The sequence below is a fragment of the Balaenoptera musculus genome, chromosome 14, assembly GCF_009873245.2.
Source record: "Balaenoptera musculus isolate JJ_BM4_2016_0621 chromosome 14, mBalMus1.pri.v3, whole genome shotgun sequence".
Taxonomy (NCBI): Eukaryota; Metazoa; Chordata; class Mammalia; order Artiodactyla; family Balaenopteridae; genus Balaenoptera; species Balaenoptera musculus.
Window position 1 is genome coordinate 12056862 of NC_045798.1, and position 16324 is coordinate 12073185.

The 16324-nt window shown below is 46.8% G+C and overlaps 1 protein-coding gene across 1 annotated transcript in view; it reads left to right on the top strand.

The window, feature by feature from the left end:
- KSR2 (kinase suppressor of ras 2) overlaps positions 1 to 16324 on the top strand; it is a 410930-nt gene that overhangs the window by 393626 nt on the left and 980 nt on the right. The window contains exons 15-18 of the mRNA XM_036823399.1: positions 1464 to 1560; positions 2593 to 2726; positions 8757 to 8888; positions 15337 to 15466. Coding sequence (XP_036679294.1) covers positions 1464 to 1560; positions 2593 to 2726; positions 8757 to 8888; positions 15337 to 15466 — 493 coding nt within the window. The remainder of the gene's footprint in view (positions 1 to 1463; positions 1561 to 2592; positions 2727 to 8756; positions 8889 to 15336; positions 15467 to 16324) is intronic.

Below are 16324 nucleotides of genomic sequence, written 5' to 3' on the forward strand. Positions count from 1 at the left end.
CAGAGAGGTTAGCTCTCCTGCCCAGGGTCACACAGCCACTGACTGACAAACCACGGTTCTAAGCCAGTCTGACTCTGGGCCCCTGTTCTAACCAGTGTGCTCCACTCCCCACCTGCTCCTTCTCTCATTCAGTCCTCATACTAACTCTGTGGGTGGGTATCATTAGTTCCCTTTGATAGATGAGGAATCTGAGGCCCAGAGAGGTTAAGTAACCCATCCAAAGACAGAACGACACGTGGTAAGTAAAGAGCAGAGCTGGGATTCAAACAGATCCCTCTGATACCTGAGTTCTGGCTGTAACCACAAACTCTCAGCTAATTCAAGCCCACAGCAGGGCTCGGTGACTACTAAAGGAATGAATACAATGCCGAGAATATTTTAGCAATCAAGTCACAGATTAAAAGAAAAATTCATGCCATCATTTAGACATAGAGGGAAAATGAACTTTCCTAATGTCGTTCCTTCTTCTTTCAGCCAATATTGGATGTGATGAACCAGATGTGATGCTAGGGGCCTGGGAATGCTATGGTGAATCTAGAACTCATTCATTCACTCGTTCATTCATTCACTCATTCATTTGCGGACTGTTTATCGAGTTCCTGGTCTGTGTGCGCCAGGATTCAGGCTCATTGCAGAGGAAGAGGATGGGTAAACACGCCGGCAATTAAATTAGGTGTTACTGTCAATGTGTAACGTCCTTTTTCATCTTGTCATTCATCTTGAACCACTGGTCCTCGAAATGAGCTCAGTGAGGCTGAAAATAGTTTGAAAGCCCTCTATCCAGACAGGCATCTGCTTTGGGGGAGTGTTACTGGTGTTTACACACCCCTGTCTAAAGGCTTGAATACATTATTCACTGACGGTACCTAGTACACATCAGCGACCGCTTTGCTGGTCTTTCATCACTTTCCCCACACACCAGTGGCTCCTGGCGAGTGAGAGCAGCTGGGCCGAGGGGCCGGCAGAGTGCCGTCTGAGTGCTGTCTGAGGACCCCAGAAGTTATCAGTTTACAAGCAAATTTTCACCTGTGAGAGCCTGTGTTAGACGGTACGTGGTAAAACCTGCTTCTGGGCTAGGCTAGACTCTGCAGGTGTCCTTGGATGCTGGGGTTAGCTGATAAAGATCCTGAAGAACCCCAAAGGAATTGCTCCCAGACCCGAATCCCAGAACCAGAACTGAGGTCCAGTGCAAGGCTGTGGTGGCTTAGTATCTTGCAGGCATAATAGTGGCATGTCCACACACACCCACTCTCTATGTGTCACTTTTGTGTGTGTGTGCCACGTGGCTTGCGGGATCTTTTTTCCCCAACCAGGGATCGAACCCGGGCCCCGGCAGTGAAAGCACCAAGTCCTAACCGCTGGACCGCTAGGGAATTCCCTCTATGTGTCACTTTTAATAACTGTTGTGTGTGGCCCTTATCGTAACAACTCCCAATAATTAATTTTGTCCTTTTGCTTTCCAGCCTCTGTAAGGGCCGGACACTCTACTCTGTGGTGAGGGATGCCAAGATCGTCTTGGATGTCAACAAAACGAGGCAGATTGCCCAAGAAATTGTGAAGGTACCGTAGGGTCTGGGGCCTCCTCCCTGAACCTCAGAGAGACCCCTCCTGAGACTCATGGTCTGGCTTCAGATCAAGTCTGGGCTTAAAAGAAATTAAACTTGACCTGAGCAATACCAGGCTGTGTGTATGTAAGAATTTTGCTGAGATACAACCATGAGGGATGGTCTACTAATGTTTGGTTTCCATCTGGTGCCCCATCGTCATGATAATTGGGTGTGTGCAGAGACCGGGGGGAGGGACTCTTCTTATTGCTGGAATCCCTTACCCCTTGAAGCCTTGAATTCCCATGATTGTAAGCCACCTCTCTCCACAGCTGCTGGGGAAGCATCAAATTGTTTGGTGGTGTTTGGGATTAAAACAGACAGGAACATCCTGTGTTTTCTGGTGGGTGCCTCGTTAGTCCATCGTCTTCAGGTTTTTATTTCCCATTGGAAGTGTCAGGACTGAGCTGCAAAAAGAAATTAAAATGTGACTGCTCATTAAGGCAAAAAGAGAAATCTAGACATTTCACCCTTAAGCTTGACCTCCCATAGACCCTTCTCCATGTTCTTGATTATTGCCTCATGATATGTCTCTTGAGGAGCACAGTGAAATTCTGCAGTTGTGTGGGTTAAGTAGATCTTAGGAACAAGTCTCCTGCAGACGAGTTATTTTGCAGAATGGAAGTGGAGAAGATGGCTGATGGGATTCCTTACTCTGGGGGCCTCTTTTCAGGTTTGTCCCCGCCCCTTTCCCTCTGGGGAGATCTTCCTTCGTTTCTTCTTCAGGAAGCAGAAGAGCTTAGATGGAGATGGTTTTGCTATGATCTGAGGGTGGTGGCAGATTTCTGTCTTGGGGACCCTGCCTGTTCCCACTCGCCATGCCTTCTCCACCCCACCTGCACACCTTGGCATTTGGGTCCCGGATCTGCAGCTGTTCAGTGTGTGGTTTCAGTGGAAAGGCAAGGCGTGTGAATCGTGAACCCAAGCCAGGCTGGCGGTGAGGGCATGGGTATCCTCTGGCAGCTCCCCGTATCCTTGTTTCTTGCAGGGCATGGGCTACCTCCACGCCAAGGGAATCCTGCACAAGGACCTCAAGTCCAAGAACGTCTTCTACGACAACGGCAAAGTGGTGATCACAGACTTCGGGCTCTTCAGCATTTCCGGGGTGCTGCAGGCTGGCAGGTGAGAGGTGGTAGAAGGGCCCAGAGGGGTTCTTGACAGATGACGGTCAGGGGATGAGAAGTCACCCAGATGGCTTCAGTGACCTAGACGCGATGCTGGACCTGAGGTCGCTTAGCTGCGTGGCTAGGCTGCTGAGCCCATGATGCAGTGCGGATGCCCAGGTCACACTCTGAGTCCCATGGGGCCTGTCTTGGAAATGGCGCGTTTGAATGGGCACAAAGCATCCTTTAGTCCTGCAGCGCCCTTGCCCTTGAATTTCACTGGAAGACACTCTCCTTACTCCAAGCACACACATGGAAGTTGGGCTCCCCCAAGCACCCTCGCTCAAAGTTTTCTTATGAATCCCGTTGTTTTAGTACAGCAGGAGTGTAGTTAAGAGCAAGGGATTTAAAGTCAGACCCACCCGGGGCCCAGCTTGGCTCTGCCACTTATGAACTGTGCCTTCACTTTCCTGCAAGAAAAATGCTGGGTATGATGATTCCTGCCTCAGAGGGTCGTTATGAGGGTAGAATAAGACAACACACAGCAAGCGTCCAGCACAATGCCTGGAGCCCATCAAGCTCTACAAATAATACTGGGCTGGCCAAAAAGTTCGTTCGGGGTTTTCTGTAGCACCTTGTGGAAAAGCCCGAACGAACTTTCTGGCCAACCCAATAGCTTCTGTGGAGTTGTTGTAATTAGTATTAATTTGCATATACCTCCTCAGTATCACCCAGGAGGGTCATTAACTATCGTTAAGTAATAAACTCTCAGCCACCACTCACCCTAGAGCAAGCTACCTTGAGTTGACCATGTGAAAAACAGCCTGATCCCAAATAAACAACCCATAATTCAGAAGGTCTGACCTTTGTGGCTTTTAATTTGGAGTGTGTTCTACACACACACACACACACACACACACACACACACACACACACACACACTTTAAACCGAGCATGTTCTCTCTAATCATGCCTCTTTTAACAAATGGTATGCCTCTCCAGAAAGGCAGCACCCCCCAAGCCCTGGTTTCTCTCATTGTACTTCCATTTCAGCTGCTTTGGAAAATCCCTGATCCCTTTGAGGTACACCCAGGAGCCCCCCAACAAAGTGAATTTTGTTCGTGCTCTGCAGTGCCTTGAATCTCAGTCAGACCATCTGAAATCTGGTGGAGGCTGATCTAGCTGTTCCTGTGTGTTGCAGTAACAAACAGAAGCTGAAGGGTTTTTTTTAAGATTTTACTCCACCCAAAGACATTCATCTCCAAGACTACCTATAGTCCCTAAGATAAGAAAGTAAGTAGACAGGAGATTAACAGATGGATCAATGGATAGATGGAGAGAGTCATCAAGTCAGAACCCAAGAAGCCAAGAACCCACTTAGGTTCCGGTTTACTGGTTGGGGAATCGCTCCCTCCCTGTTTCCATTGCCCCAGGCCAAGGGCAGAGGAAGCAGTTGGTGACATCACTATGAACCCAAGTATTTGTGTCAAGACAAGAGGTTCAGCAGGCGTTGTCTTTAACCTAGTCCAAGGCTCTTAAGAAAAAAAAAAATCAGATTCCTCCCTCCTGGTGGCAGGTCCACACGCTTTCTCCTTGTCAGTGGCTTCTCCCCCCAAAACCAGAGGGCCTCTGATCTTTTCCCTTTATTTATTTATTAAATTTTATGTATTTATTTATTAATTTATGGCTGCGTTGGGTCTTCGTTGCTACACGCGGGCTTTCTCTAGTTGCGGCGAGCGGGGGCTACTCTGTTGCGGTGCGCGTGCTTCTCATCGCGGTGGCTTCTCTTGTTGTGGAGCACGGGCTCTAGGCGCACGAGCTTCAGTAGTTGTGGCATGCAGGCTCAGTAGTTGTGGCACACGGGCTCAGTAGTTGTGGCTCTAGAGCGCAGGCTCAGTAGTTGTGGCTCGCGGGCTTAGTTGCTCCGCGGCACGTGGGACCTTCCTGGACCAGGGCTCGAACCCATGTCCCCTGCATTGGCAGGCGGATTCTTAACCACTGCGCTACCAGGGAAGTCCCTGATTTTTTTCCCTTTAGATTCATGGTTTTCTGAAGCCACAGGGAGACGAGAAAGCAAAGGGAAAAGGAATGACCTTCAGCTCATTCGTGGAGGCCCAGTGTCAACCAGGAAGGGAGTGCAAGTCAAGGGCAAGGTGGCTTCTGGCCTTGTCGCCCAGACAGCACACCGCCCCCGCCCCCACCGTGCCCCAGGCTGGCTGTCAACGCAAACCCCGTTAGCGTTGCAGGAGGCCAGGGAGCCCTGAGCAACCTCTCCCAACCAGAGACCCACAGCGTCTGGCTACCCAGGAGTAGCCGTCGGTGGCTTCCTGTGCTTTTTTCCCTGTTGGAGGGAAAATAGGGCTTAGTTCAGAACTTTGCTCCCAAACAGTGTGCTATAGAATTCGTGTAGAATTGTGGTTAGGAGTTTAGTCGCTGGAGTTTTAAAGACTTGCAATCAAACGGATGTTAGTTCTTTCACTTGTTACCTCCATGGCTTTGGGAGGGTCACTTAAGCTTTTTGAGGCTATTTCCTGACCCATAGAACAGGGGTGATACCCATCTGATTGTGGGCACATAAGAATTAAGTTGGGGGGACAGCCTGACATACAGGAGGTGCTCAGCAGGAGTTACTTGCCTTCCTGCCCTTCCCTCAGTTAGACCTTGGGGCATTGACAGTGCTGGGTGCCCAGAAAGGGGAGATCAGCCGGGCCTGGGGCAGGGGCGGGGGTAGCAGTAAGTGAGCACGTTCTGAACATCCAGACAGATGCCAGGGCTTCCCCTGAGCCCGTCCCTGGCATTGCCTTGCCTACAGCTGTTCTGCCGTCGTCCAGAAAAGGTGTCATTTGAGATGCCAGTGGCATCATGCCAGTTGCCCACAGGCTGTTATTGATCATAATAATAACCATAATGAAGACGATTTGGGTTGGTCACCGATGGGTCCATCACCATGGGAACAGGACGTCCCAGGGTGTCTGTGCCAGGCCTGGCTCCCAGCCCCCTCTAGGCACGTGCTCACATCCGCCCCAGGATGATGGTTATCGAGCGGCCAGCACCCTTCTTCCTGGCCCAGCCCTACAATTCCAAACCTCCACTGCCCCAGTGAGTCAGGAGGAGGCGGAGGGGGCTGTTGGATGAGATGGGAACTGGGACGTTTGCCCTTTTGGCAGCAGCATTCCATTCCACCACCACCAACGCCCCCCACCCCCACAGGGCCTGGTCATGCCAGGAGAATGGCGGCTGGCCCAGGCCACGGCCCCTCTTTCTTAGATGACATTCTTACTTTGGACTCTAATCTCCATTCCATTTCTGAGTCCTCAAGCTACAAAAAATTCCCTAGGGAATAGTGATGTCCAGTAATCGTGTGTCCCTGGCAGCTGACCCAGCCCTTCTCCTTCCATCCTTGCACCAGCCATGTGGAGTCCAAGTTCATGTGCCCATTTTGCAAACAAACTTGGATGGGAAAGTAGAGACCCAGGTCTGCTCAAGGACGAACAGCTAGTAAGCAACAGATGGGTCCTTAAACCCCTGCCAGCGTCCCCAATTCTAGAAGCCAGAACTCGTTGGACCCTGCCAACTCACAGGCTCGCCAGTGGATTTGAGTCCTATTTTCCGGCTCCAGCAGAGGATGTGTCCTGTCAGGTCTGCTGTGTAGAGCACAGGAGCACGTCATGTGTCACTAAAGCTGAAAGTGAAATTTGGACTATTTCCTTGTTCTATGTATAAATTAGAAGAGCGATGTTTTTCAGCTGGGACTCTCCCACCCCCCAGAGACATTTGTGATGTCTGGACACATTTTTGGTTGTCACAACAGGGAAGGGGGTGCAACTGGCATCTAGTGGGTAGAGGCGAGGGATGCTACCACACATCCTGCAGTGCCCAGGACGGTCCCTCCACCACGAAGAATTGTCCAGCTCCAAACCCAGAACTCCAAACTCCTGGAGCCTCTTCCGTCAGGGTTCTCTCATCCCCTCACACGTGTGGTCCACAAGCTGACTTTAGGGAGGATGCGAACAAACATTTTTTATCTTAATTTTAACGTGTACTGAAAAAGTGCTAGTTTCCATTTACGATCACGTTAGAAGGTAACCTGTTAAAATACATATAAATGAAAAAAATCCATTTGTAGTAAGTGACCATCTAGAGCAGCACTTTCCAATATGGTAGCCACATATGGCTATGTAATTGTAACTTTAATTAAAATTAAATAAAACTAAAAGTTCAGTTCTTCATTTGCCCTGGCTGGATTTCAGGTCCTCAGTAGTCATGATGGCTCGTGGCTGCCATATTGGACAGCAGAGATGGAGAACATTTCCATCATCATGGAAAGTTCTGTTGGATAGCACTACTGTGGAAGGTGTTCAGATAGGGCAATAATCATGATTATGGGATATGCATGAGTACAGTTAAGGGAGCAGTGCCTCACACCTTAAATAGCTCAAAGCTCACCCTGGAAGATGTATAAAATCCAGCCAGCCCCAGGTCTCCAGCAGGTCCCCACATGCTGGAGGATCTGGTCCTTCATGATCTCACTCTTGATGGTTTGAGAGATCCATCCCACTCTCCCTGTGTTAACTGACCTTTTCCCAGGAGTCTTGAATCAGTGGAACCTCATAGAAGTTCAGATTTCAGTCCCAAATAGAAGGCTCTGTACTTGCTGAAGACTTACAATATGAAGAAGGGAGCCAGTATCCTTTGTCTTCTAAGAATTTGTCTTCTAAGAATTTCACCCACCTGTAGATGTGGATGAAGAGATATATGCACGGTACCTACCCAAGGATGTGCATTGCAGCTTTGTTTATAATGATGAGAGAGGGAATCACCTAAGACCCATCAACAAGGGAATTGTCGTGTACAATGTAATGGATGCGTGGGGTAGCGTGATATGTCCCCACTACACTGATGTTCTTTGGGTTTCTAGAACACCCCAAAGAGGGCCTGCCTTGGGCCTTTGTCCTAACTTCTCTTCTGCCTAGAATATTCTTCTCCTTGTTCATATGGCTGGATCCTTTATGTCATGAAAATCTTAGCTCACATTTTACCTAAAGTAAGCTCCCTCTTATCTTTGACACATTCTCCTATTTTAATCTTTCCTGTTTAGATAATTCATTTGTCATCACTTTCCCCTACCAAAGTACAAGCTCCAGGAGGGCAGGGACTTTGTCAATCTTGTTCACTGCTGTGGTCCCAGTGCAGAGAACAGAGCCCAGGCATAGTGGGTGCTCATAAATACAGTCGGTCCTCATTATTCGCGGATTCCATATTTGCAAATTCACCTACTCACTAAAATTTATTTGTAACCCCCAAATCGATACTCATGGCACATTCACAGTCATTCGTGGACATGTACAGGGTGGTGATAAACTTGAGTCAACTGATGCACATGTTCCCAGCTGAGGTCCAAGGAGAGGTTGCTGTGCAGTTTTGTTTCCGCTCTCATCAGCGATGACCAGAGGATGGAGATGGGCTGGTGCAGTGCAGGGCAAGAAGCTCCAGCTCTGGGGCCAGTTGGATGGGTTTTGCAATTCTGCCCCCTGGTAGTGGGGCAGCCTCAGGGCAAATCACGTAATACTTCTGAGCCTCATTTTCTCTTGTGTAAAATAAAATAGACTGGGATGAATTGTTTTTAGGATTTAAGATTATTATCTTTTTGAGATGTGTGCATGCGTGTGTACATATATATTTCCTCCAGGAGCAAAAACTCAGTTTTCACTAATTCAGTGTTTGCTGAGACTTTATAGAACATAAATGCCACGAATAACAAGAATCGGCTATATTCGTTAAATGAAGATGGAGAAGGGGGCGCCTCAGAGGCGAAAGGACACGATGACTGTTTGGGTGTTGGGTGTCTCTCTCCAGATCAGCCTTTCCTGCACCTCCCACTGAGTCTTGGCCTCAAGTACAAGGTCAGGCAGTGCTTGATGGGGGGCTAGGGATGGGGGAGGAACACAAGAAAGCCAGCAGAGGTGGTCCAGGGACTTGGGGTCCGTGATGGAGGACTGCTCCTCCCTGGGCTGTGAAACGGGGCTCACTCTGTGCTTTGCTTCTCCAGGCGTGATGACAAGCTGCGTATCCAGAGCGGCTGGCTGTGCCACTTGGCCCCGGAGATCATCCGCCAGCTGTCTCCCGACACAGAGGAAGACAAGCTCCCCTTCTCCAAACACTCGGACGTCTTTGCGCTCGGGTAAGTGGCCCACCCTGGCTTTTGAGAGCCCCAGCCTGGGCAGAGGGGCACTTCCCAAAGCATTCCTTTAGTGCTTTTGGAAGGGACAGGGCATCTGTCTGCGGAGGAAAAGGTGGCTGGATTTCTGGGTGAGTTAGGGGGGATCTGAGTGGGCTGTAGTAGAGAGACTCTAGCAAACCTTCATGCCTGGTTTCTAACTGGTTGTGTGACCATGGCAAGTTACCTGATTCATTCATTCATTCATGCAATAACTATTTACTGGGTGCCTATTATTAACAAATTGTCAGAAACTTAGTGGCTTAAAAAGACCTTTATTATCTCAAGTTTCTGTGGCCAGGAATTTGGGAGTGGTTCTGAACTGGCTCTGGATCTCGCATTAGGCTGCAGTCAAGATGTTGGCCAGGGCTGCAGTCTCATCTGAAGGTTTGACAGGCTGAGGATCCATTTCCAAGGTGGCCTGCTCACATGGCTGTTGGCAGGAGGCCTCAGTTCCTCACCACACAGGCCTTTCCAGAGGCTGCTTGAGTGACCTCACAACATGGCGGCAAGAAGCTGCATTGCCTTTATGATCTAGTCGTAGAAATTATACATCGTCACTTCTACCATATTCTGTTTGTTAGAAGCAAGTCAGCAAATCAGGGGGAGGGGAATTAAGCTCTACTTTTTACAGGAAGGAGTATCAAACAATTTGTGGACATTTTAAAACCACCATAGGTCCCTATTCTCTCTTGTCTGGTGGAAGACAGACAAGGAAACAGGTTTTTTTACAAAATTCTGTGATAAGTGCTATGCTGGGGATAAACACAGGACTGTGGGAAGAAAGGAGGAACTAAATCCAACCTGGGAGATCAGAGAGAGCTTCCTGGAGGAGGTGACTCCTGAGCCTGTGTTAAAGATTGAGTGTAAGTAGTCCAGGTGAGGGTAAGGTGAAGTGTTCCAGATAGAAGGAACACATGAAAAGGAACAAGGGTGAAAAGAACAAATTGCCCACAATGGAGGAATATGTGGGGAGCAGGGGTGGAGGGAAGAAGAAGAAGCTGATGGATGGAGAATCAGGAAAAAATGAGCCTGGGGTGGTGAGATGAGAGACTAGAGAGGAAAGAAGGCATTCTGCAGGGACCTAGAGGCTGAGTTAAGGAGTTTTCATCTTCAGGGCAGTAGGGAGCCACTGATGGTTATTGAGCAGGAGAGTGACATAATCACACTTTGAGCTTTAGAACAATCACTACTGTGTTGAAAACGGAAAGGTGAAGGACAAGATTGGGGCCAGTTGACCAATCCAGGGGGGAGAGGCTGAGATTCTCTGCTGAATCAATGCCACTGGGTGTGAAAGCTGGGATTGGACGTAAGAAGCAGCATTTGGGGGGTGGAAGTGATAGGGCTTGATTGTCGGTTTAAATGTGGGTGATGCCAGATATCTACCTGAAGCAACTTGGTAGAGAGAGTAGTGTCATTCACCAAAGTAGAGACCCTGGAGGTGGGGCAGGGTTGGGGCATGCCAGGAAGGCAGAGAGAGCAGATTTGGACACAGTGAGTTTGAGCTACCTTGGAGACAGCCGAGGGGAGCAACCAGAAGACGGCTGAATCTACACATTTTAAGTTCGGGAAAGATTTCAGGACTTGTCGGCAAAGAGAGGGTAACTGCAGCCGTGGGAGAGAATGAGATGTCTTTGAAAGTACAGAGGAGGGAGAGAGGGTCCAGGGCACAGCCCTAAGATGCAGATCCAGGCGCTCTGAGAAGGGACAGCAGGAAGGCTTCCGTGCGCCTGTCCCTCAGATGGCCATGCTAATCCTCACCTTACCTCGACCATGGGGGCGGTTACACCGACTGGCAGAGATAAGCTGGGAAAGCTGTGTGGGAAAGTTGGAGGCTTGCAGATGTGTACAGTTAGATTTAGCGCCACCAGGAGATGTAACAGAGAACGTCTTCCATGGAAAAGCACCCCTGCTGCGTCCTCTCTATAAATCGGGGTGGGGGCAGTGTTTGCTGGCACATCAGGATTCTCGCCATCTGTCACTTGGGCCCCTTAAGAGGCTGTCACTTGCCCTGATTAGTTTATGCCCAAATCTTTATCTTGTTAGATATTGTTATCTGAAACCAAATTGCAATAATTAAGTTGGTATATTTTACTATCAATTTAGCAAAAGAAAAAAGACTGTAATTAACAAAATGTACCAAAGTAAGTAATTGGTTTTCCACTGGAGTTTTAATCTTTAGCGATTTTTTTCCCCCTCAAGCGAGTTTCTCTTGAAAGTTAGGTTTGAAAGGAAGTTTTAATGAGGCTTTTATTCCTGACACTGCTGAATTCCGAGGGGCCTGGTGCTCCTGGTTTCCTGCCAATTAGGTGCATCTTGTTGCTTGGGGACATTATGCTGGGGCATGACTTAGAACAAAAAATGGACTTTTAAAAGTGTATTGAGCACCGTGCTAAGCTTGTTATGGGTGCTGTCTCATGGCATCTTCAGAAGCACACTTTGAAGCAGGTACCATTGTTCCCAATTGACAGATGAGGAAACTGAGGTTCCGAGTGGCTTAGTGACTTGCCTTATGGTAATTAGCAATGAAGCTGGGAGTCAAACTTGGGACATCCTGACCCCAGGGTTGGAGCTTTTAACCACAGAGCCCCCAGGCTTGAGAGTCATTTCACCACTCAGAGCCCTACTTCCCTCAGCCATAAATCAAAGATAATAAAGCCCATTGAGATGTTCTAAGGATTGAATGAGAAAACACCTGTAAGGCACACAGCACAAGGCCAAGCTCCTGATAGGCTCCCTTCCCCGGTTCACATGAGTGGTGCCTAAGTGTCCATCTTGTGTGTGCCTCCTTCACTAGGCCCTAACCATCAACTAGAGGGTTGCCCTCCCAAATAGTTCACTGCCCCAATTACAAAGGACCCTCAAATGGGATGGAGTGTAGGTTTCTCAGTACAGCATAATGGCCAATGGTGTAATTCTGTAGTCAGATGGCTTCAACTCTGGCTATACCTCTTATTTTGCTGTATGACCCTGGGTAAGATATGTAACCTTCATGAGCCTCAGTTTCCCCAGCTGTAAAATGGAGCTGATAGTAGCACTTCTTGTTTAAAATGTGGGTTTTATTATTATTCAGTTTTGATGAGGCCAATAGATCAGGAAACAACTACCACTGGATAGTTTGTTATTCACAGTTCCCAGAAAGAGAGGGCACATCATACCACACAGGGCCACACAGGGAAACACCAGGGTCAGTCAGGAGGCAGAGGGAACAGGAAGAAAATGTGGGCAAGAGCCGTTATTGTGGTTTTCTCGGGAAGGAATGGGCGAGGCAGGGTAAGCAGGCTTAGCATTGGCTAGTTTAACTAATTTCAGTGGGCTCTGGGGTATGGGGGCTGTCCTGAGTAGGGCAGGGGAATATTGGCCCTGAGTGTGAGAGCCTGATAGAGGAGATGGAGGGACGGTGGAGGACTTTGGATTGGTTAGTTTGCATATGAAAAGCACACTTACAGGTCAGTCCTTTACTATCTCTAGGAATTGGCTAGCCCTGAGAGGGGCAGTCCCTCCAGGGTCAGCAAGCCCCCAGATAGCAGAACATCAGAATAAAAGGCATGCTAATACACCTCCCCCATAATCATAGTAAATACAGAAGGCTAAGATTAGTGTCTAGCACAGAGTGAAAACGCAATAAGTGTTATTGTTTATGATGAAGAGAACTAGAATCATCCAGCCCTTAACTTGAGAGCTTCCTGACCACCTAACTCAACATCCCAACACCTGAGCATTACCACCCCTCCTCGCCCCATAGGGATGAGAAGATGCTAACTGAGAGGTGGGCCCCTAGAAATAGCTGGTTTGATACAGTCCTCTATCAGTAAAAAGGATAACTGAGTGCTTCGTGTTCTTTAAAGCAAATTTACATAAATCATCTCAGGTTAGAGGAAAGATCATTTCCTAGGGTTGTTTTAGTTAGCCACTGAGTTGGGGAATCGTCTCAGTGAGTTGAGACCTATCCCCACCGTACAGCCCTCTGAACACCCCGACGCATGCACCATGGTCCTCACTGCCGCCCACACCTCCCAGAGTCACTTATGCACTGCCCAGCCCATCTCCCCATCCGTCCCCACGTGCCGCTCACTGCAGCAGGCAGTCGTTTCTTCCGTCATTACAACGTCATGATTTATGAAACAGACGATAACATAGTCGATCTCTCTAGAATAACTCCGGCATCGAGTTGTTCTGGCATTCCGCCTCCCAGATGAACATTCTCCCACTGCAGTTTTATCATCATTCTCATTTCGCAAGTAAGGAAACCTGGATTCAGAAGGGAAGCAACCTACCCAGTGACATATTACTAGCATAGAATAGAATCAGGACTTGAACCCAAGGCAGTCTGACCCTCAGATTGTTTTTTTTTTTCTTTCCACTATTTCAAAGGAAGTTTCCTTCTCAGAAAACACAAATATAATAGAAAAAATTCTGTCCTTTCTATCACTGAGAGGTAGCCCTTGTTAACATTTTGCTGTGTTGCTCTTATTCTCTTGTCCATACATATATAGTGGTATTTAAAAAGCATAACATACCTTATATACAGTTTTGTGTCCTGCTTTTTTCACTTAAAATTATATTTTGAGCATTTTTTATGTCAGCAAAATTTCTTTGAAATGTTTAATAATAATAATAAATATCTTAGTTTATGGATTTACCATAATACATGTAACCAATTCTTGTTATTTTTTTAATCTTTATTGGAGTATAATTGCTTTACAATGTGATGTTAGTTTCTGCTGTACAACAAAATGAATTAGCTATATGTACACATATATCCCCATATCCCCTCCCTCTTGAGGCTCCCTCCCACCTTCCCTATCCCACCCCTCCAGGTCGTCACAAAGCACCCAGATGATCTCCCTGTGCTATGCAGCAGCTTCCCATTGCTATGTTACATTTGGTAGTGTATATATGTCAGTGCTACTCTCTCACTGCATCCCAGCCTCCCCCTCCCCCCGTGACCTCAAGTCCGTTCTCTACATCAGTGTCTTTATTCCTGCCCTCCACTAGGTTCATCAGTACCATTTTTCTAGATTCCATATATATGTGTTAGCATACGCTATTTGTTTTTCTCTTTCTGACTTACTTCACTCTGTATGACAGACTCTAGGTCCATCCACCTCACTACAGGTAACTCAGTTTCATTCCTTTTTATGGCTGAGTAATATTTCATTGTGTATATGTGTCACATCTTCTTTATCCATTCATCTGTCGATGGACACTTAGGTTGCTTCCATGTCCTGGCTATTGTAAATAGAGCTGCAATGAACATTGTGGTACATGTATCTTTTTGAATTACGGTTTTCTCAGGGTGTATGCCCAGTAGGAGGATTGCTGGGTCATATAGTAGTTCTATTTTTAGTTTTTTAAGATATCTCCATACTGTTCTCCATAGTGACTGTATCAATTTGCATTCCCACCAACAGTGCAGGAGGATTCCCTTTTCTCCACACCCTCTCCAGCATTTATTGTTTGTAGATTTTTTGATGATTGGCCACTCTGACCAGTGTGAGGTGACACCTCATTGTGGTTTTGATTTGCATTTCTCTAATGATTAGTGATGTTGAGCATCCTTTCATGTGTTTGTTAGCAATCTATGTCTTCTTTGGAGAAATGTCTGTTTAGGTCTTCTGCCCATTTTTGGATTGGGTTGTTTGTTTTTTTGATATTGAGCTGCATAAGCTGCTTGTATATTTTGGAGATTAATCCTTTGTCAGTTGCTTCATTTGCAAATATTTTCTCCCATTCTGAGGGTTGTCTTTTCATCTTGTTTATGGTTTCCTTTGCTGTGCAAAAGCTTTTAAGTTTCATTAGGTCCCATTTGTTTATTTTTGTTTTTATTTCCATTACTCTAGAAGGTGGGTCAAAAAGGATCTTGCTGTGATTTATGTCACAGAGCGTTCTGCCTATGTTTTCCTCTAAGAGTTTTATAGTGTCTGGCCTTACATTTCGGTCTTTAATCCATCCATTTTGAGTTTATTTTTATGTATGGTGTTAGGAAGTGTCAATTCTTGTTATTGAACAATCGTGTTATTGCTACTTTTTTCAATGTTCTATATAATGGTGTACAGAAGATCCTTGTAAATGAGATTTTGTCTGTATCCCTTATATTCCCCTTGCAATAGTTTCCTAAACTTACAAGCATGGGGTCAGAGATCCTAGCCGCATTATATTAGACTGTTCAGGTTCTAGCTTTTGATTCATTTTAATTCAGGCACCAGAGAAGATATCCTGGGATAAGCATGACTTTTAAGACATTGACAAAGCTTTATGTACATCTTAGGTAGCAAAACACCAGCCCTGTGAGGCAGAAACTAGGGGGCCAGAGTGGTTAGCCAGCAGGCTGACCGGGTGGGCGTGTGTTGGTAAGGGGACACAGAGTTGCAAGTGACATATCACACCCTTAAACAATGTCTGCCAACAGGACAATCTGGTATGAACTCCATGCCAGAGAGTGGCCTTTCAAGACCCAACCAGCAGAGGCAATAATCTGGCAAATGGGCACAGGCATGAAACCCAACCTCAGCCAGATCGGCATGGGAAAAGAAATCTCGGTAAGTCCCAGGATAGTGCCAGGTCTGGGGGATGAGGGGAGAAGCAGACACAATTCTGGGCCTTCTTTTTCCTGCATGTTAATGAGGTTGCAAACGCTTTCCTGGAGGGTGACAAAAAAGCCTGCCCACAGACTTGTCAGATAATGATTTGGAGCTTAGAAGGCAAAGCTTTTGAACTATGCCTGCAATTCAGGTTCCTGCTATCAGGGCACAGTAACACTTGGCCAGGTTTTTCTTAGCAAGGGGTTGCTGAGTCTAGTAGAACGAGTGAATCCCTCTTTTTCTGTTATTTTTTAAAGACATACATTAAGATATCACTGGTATTAATGATTCTAATTTTATTTGGATCTACATAAAATTTTTAAGGTGTTATCCAACTCAGAACAAGATATATGGAAACAGAGAAGCCTGAGTATAAATTAGTAATCATCCTTTAAAACACATCAGGAAGAATCCTCTTTTGATCAGAAGATAGATGTGTCAGGGAAGGCGTAATTATCTGGTATGTTTTTAAGGATTACCTGTCTCTAGATTTCCTTTCTCAAGTGAGGCAATTACTAAGAGTAATTTTCCTGTCTGTGACTTTAAGTGTGCTTATAATATTAGGACGTGGATAGAAGCTTCAGGATTCCCTTTTCTCCCTCCTTTTTGAGAAAAATGCCACGAAACTCCTTGGGGAGCATTATTGAGTTCAATGTATCCCAGACCTTCTATAATAGGATTTACCTAGTTTGCTATATAGGCTCAGAAAGTGGATGAGTAAAAGGATGGATGATGCAATGGATGAGTGATGCATGGCTGGACGATAGATGAAGGATAAATACATGAACTGAGATGAATAGATAGATGGATGGGTGG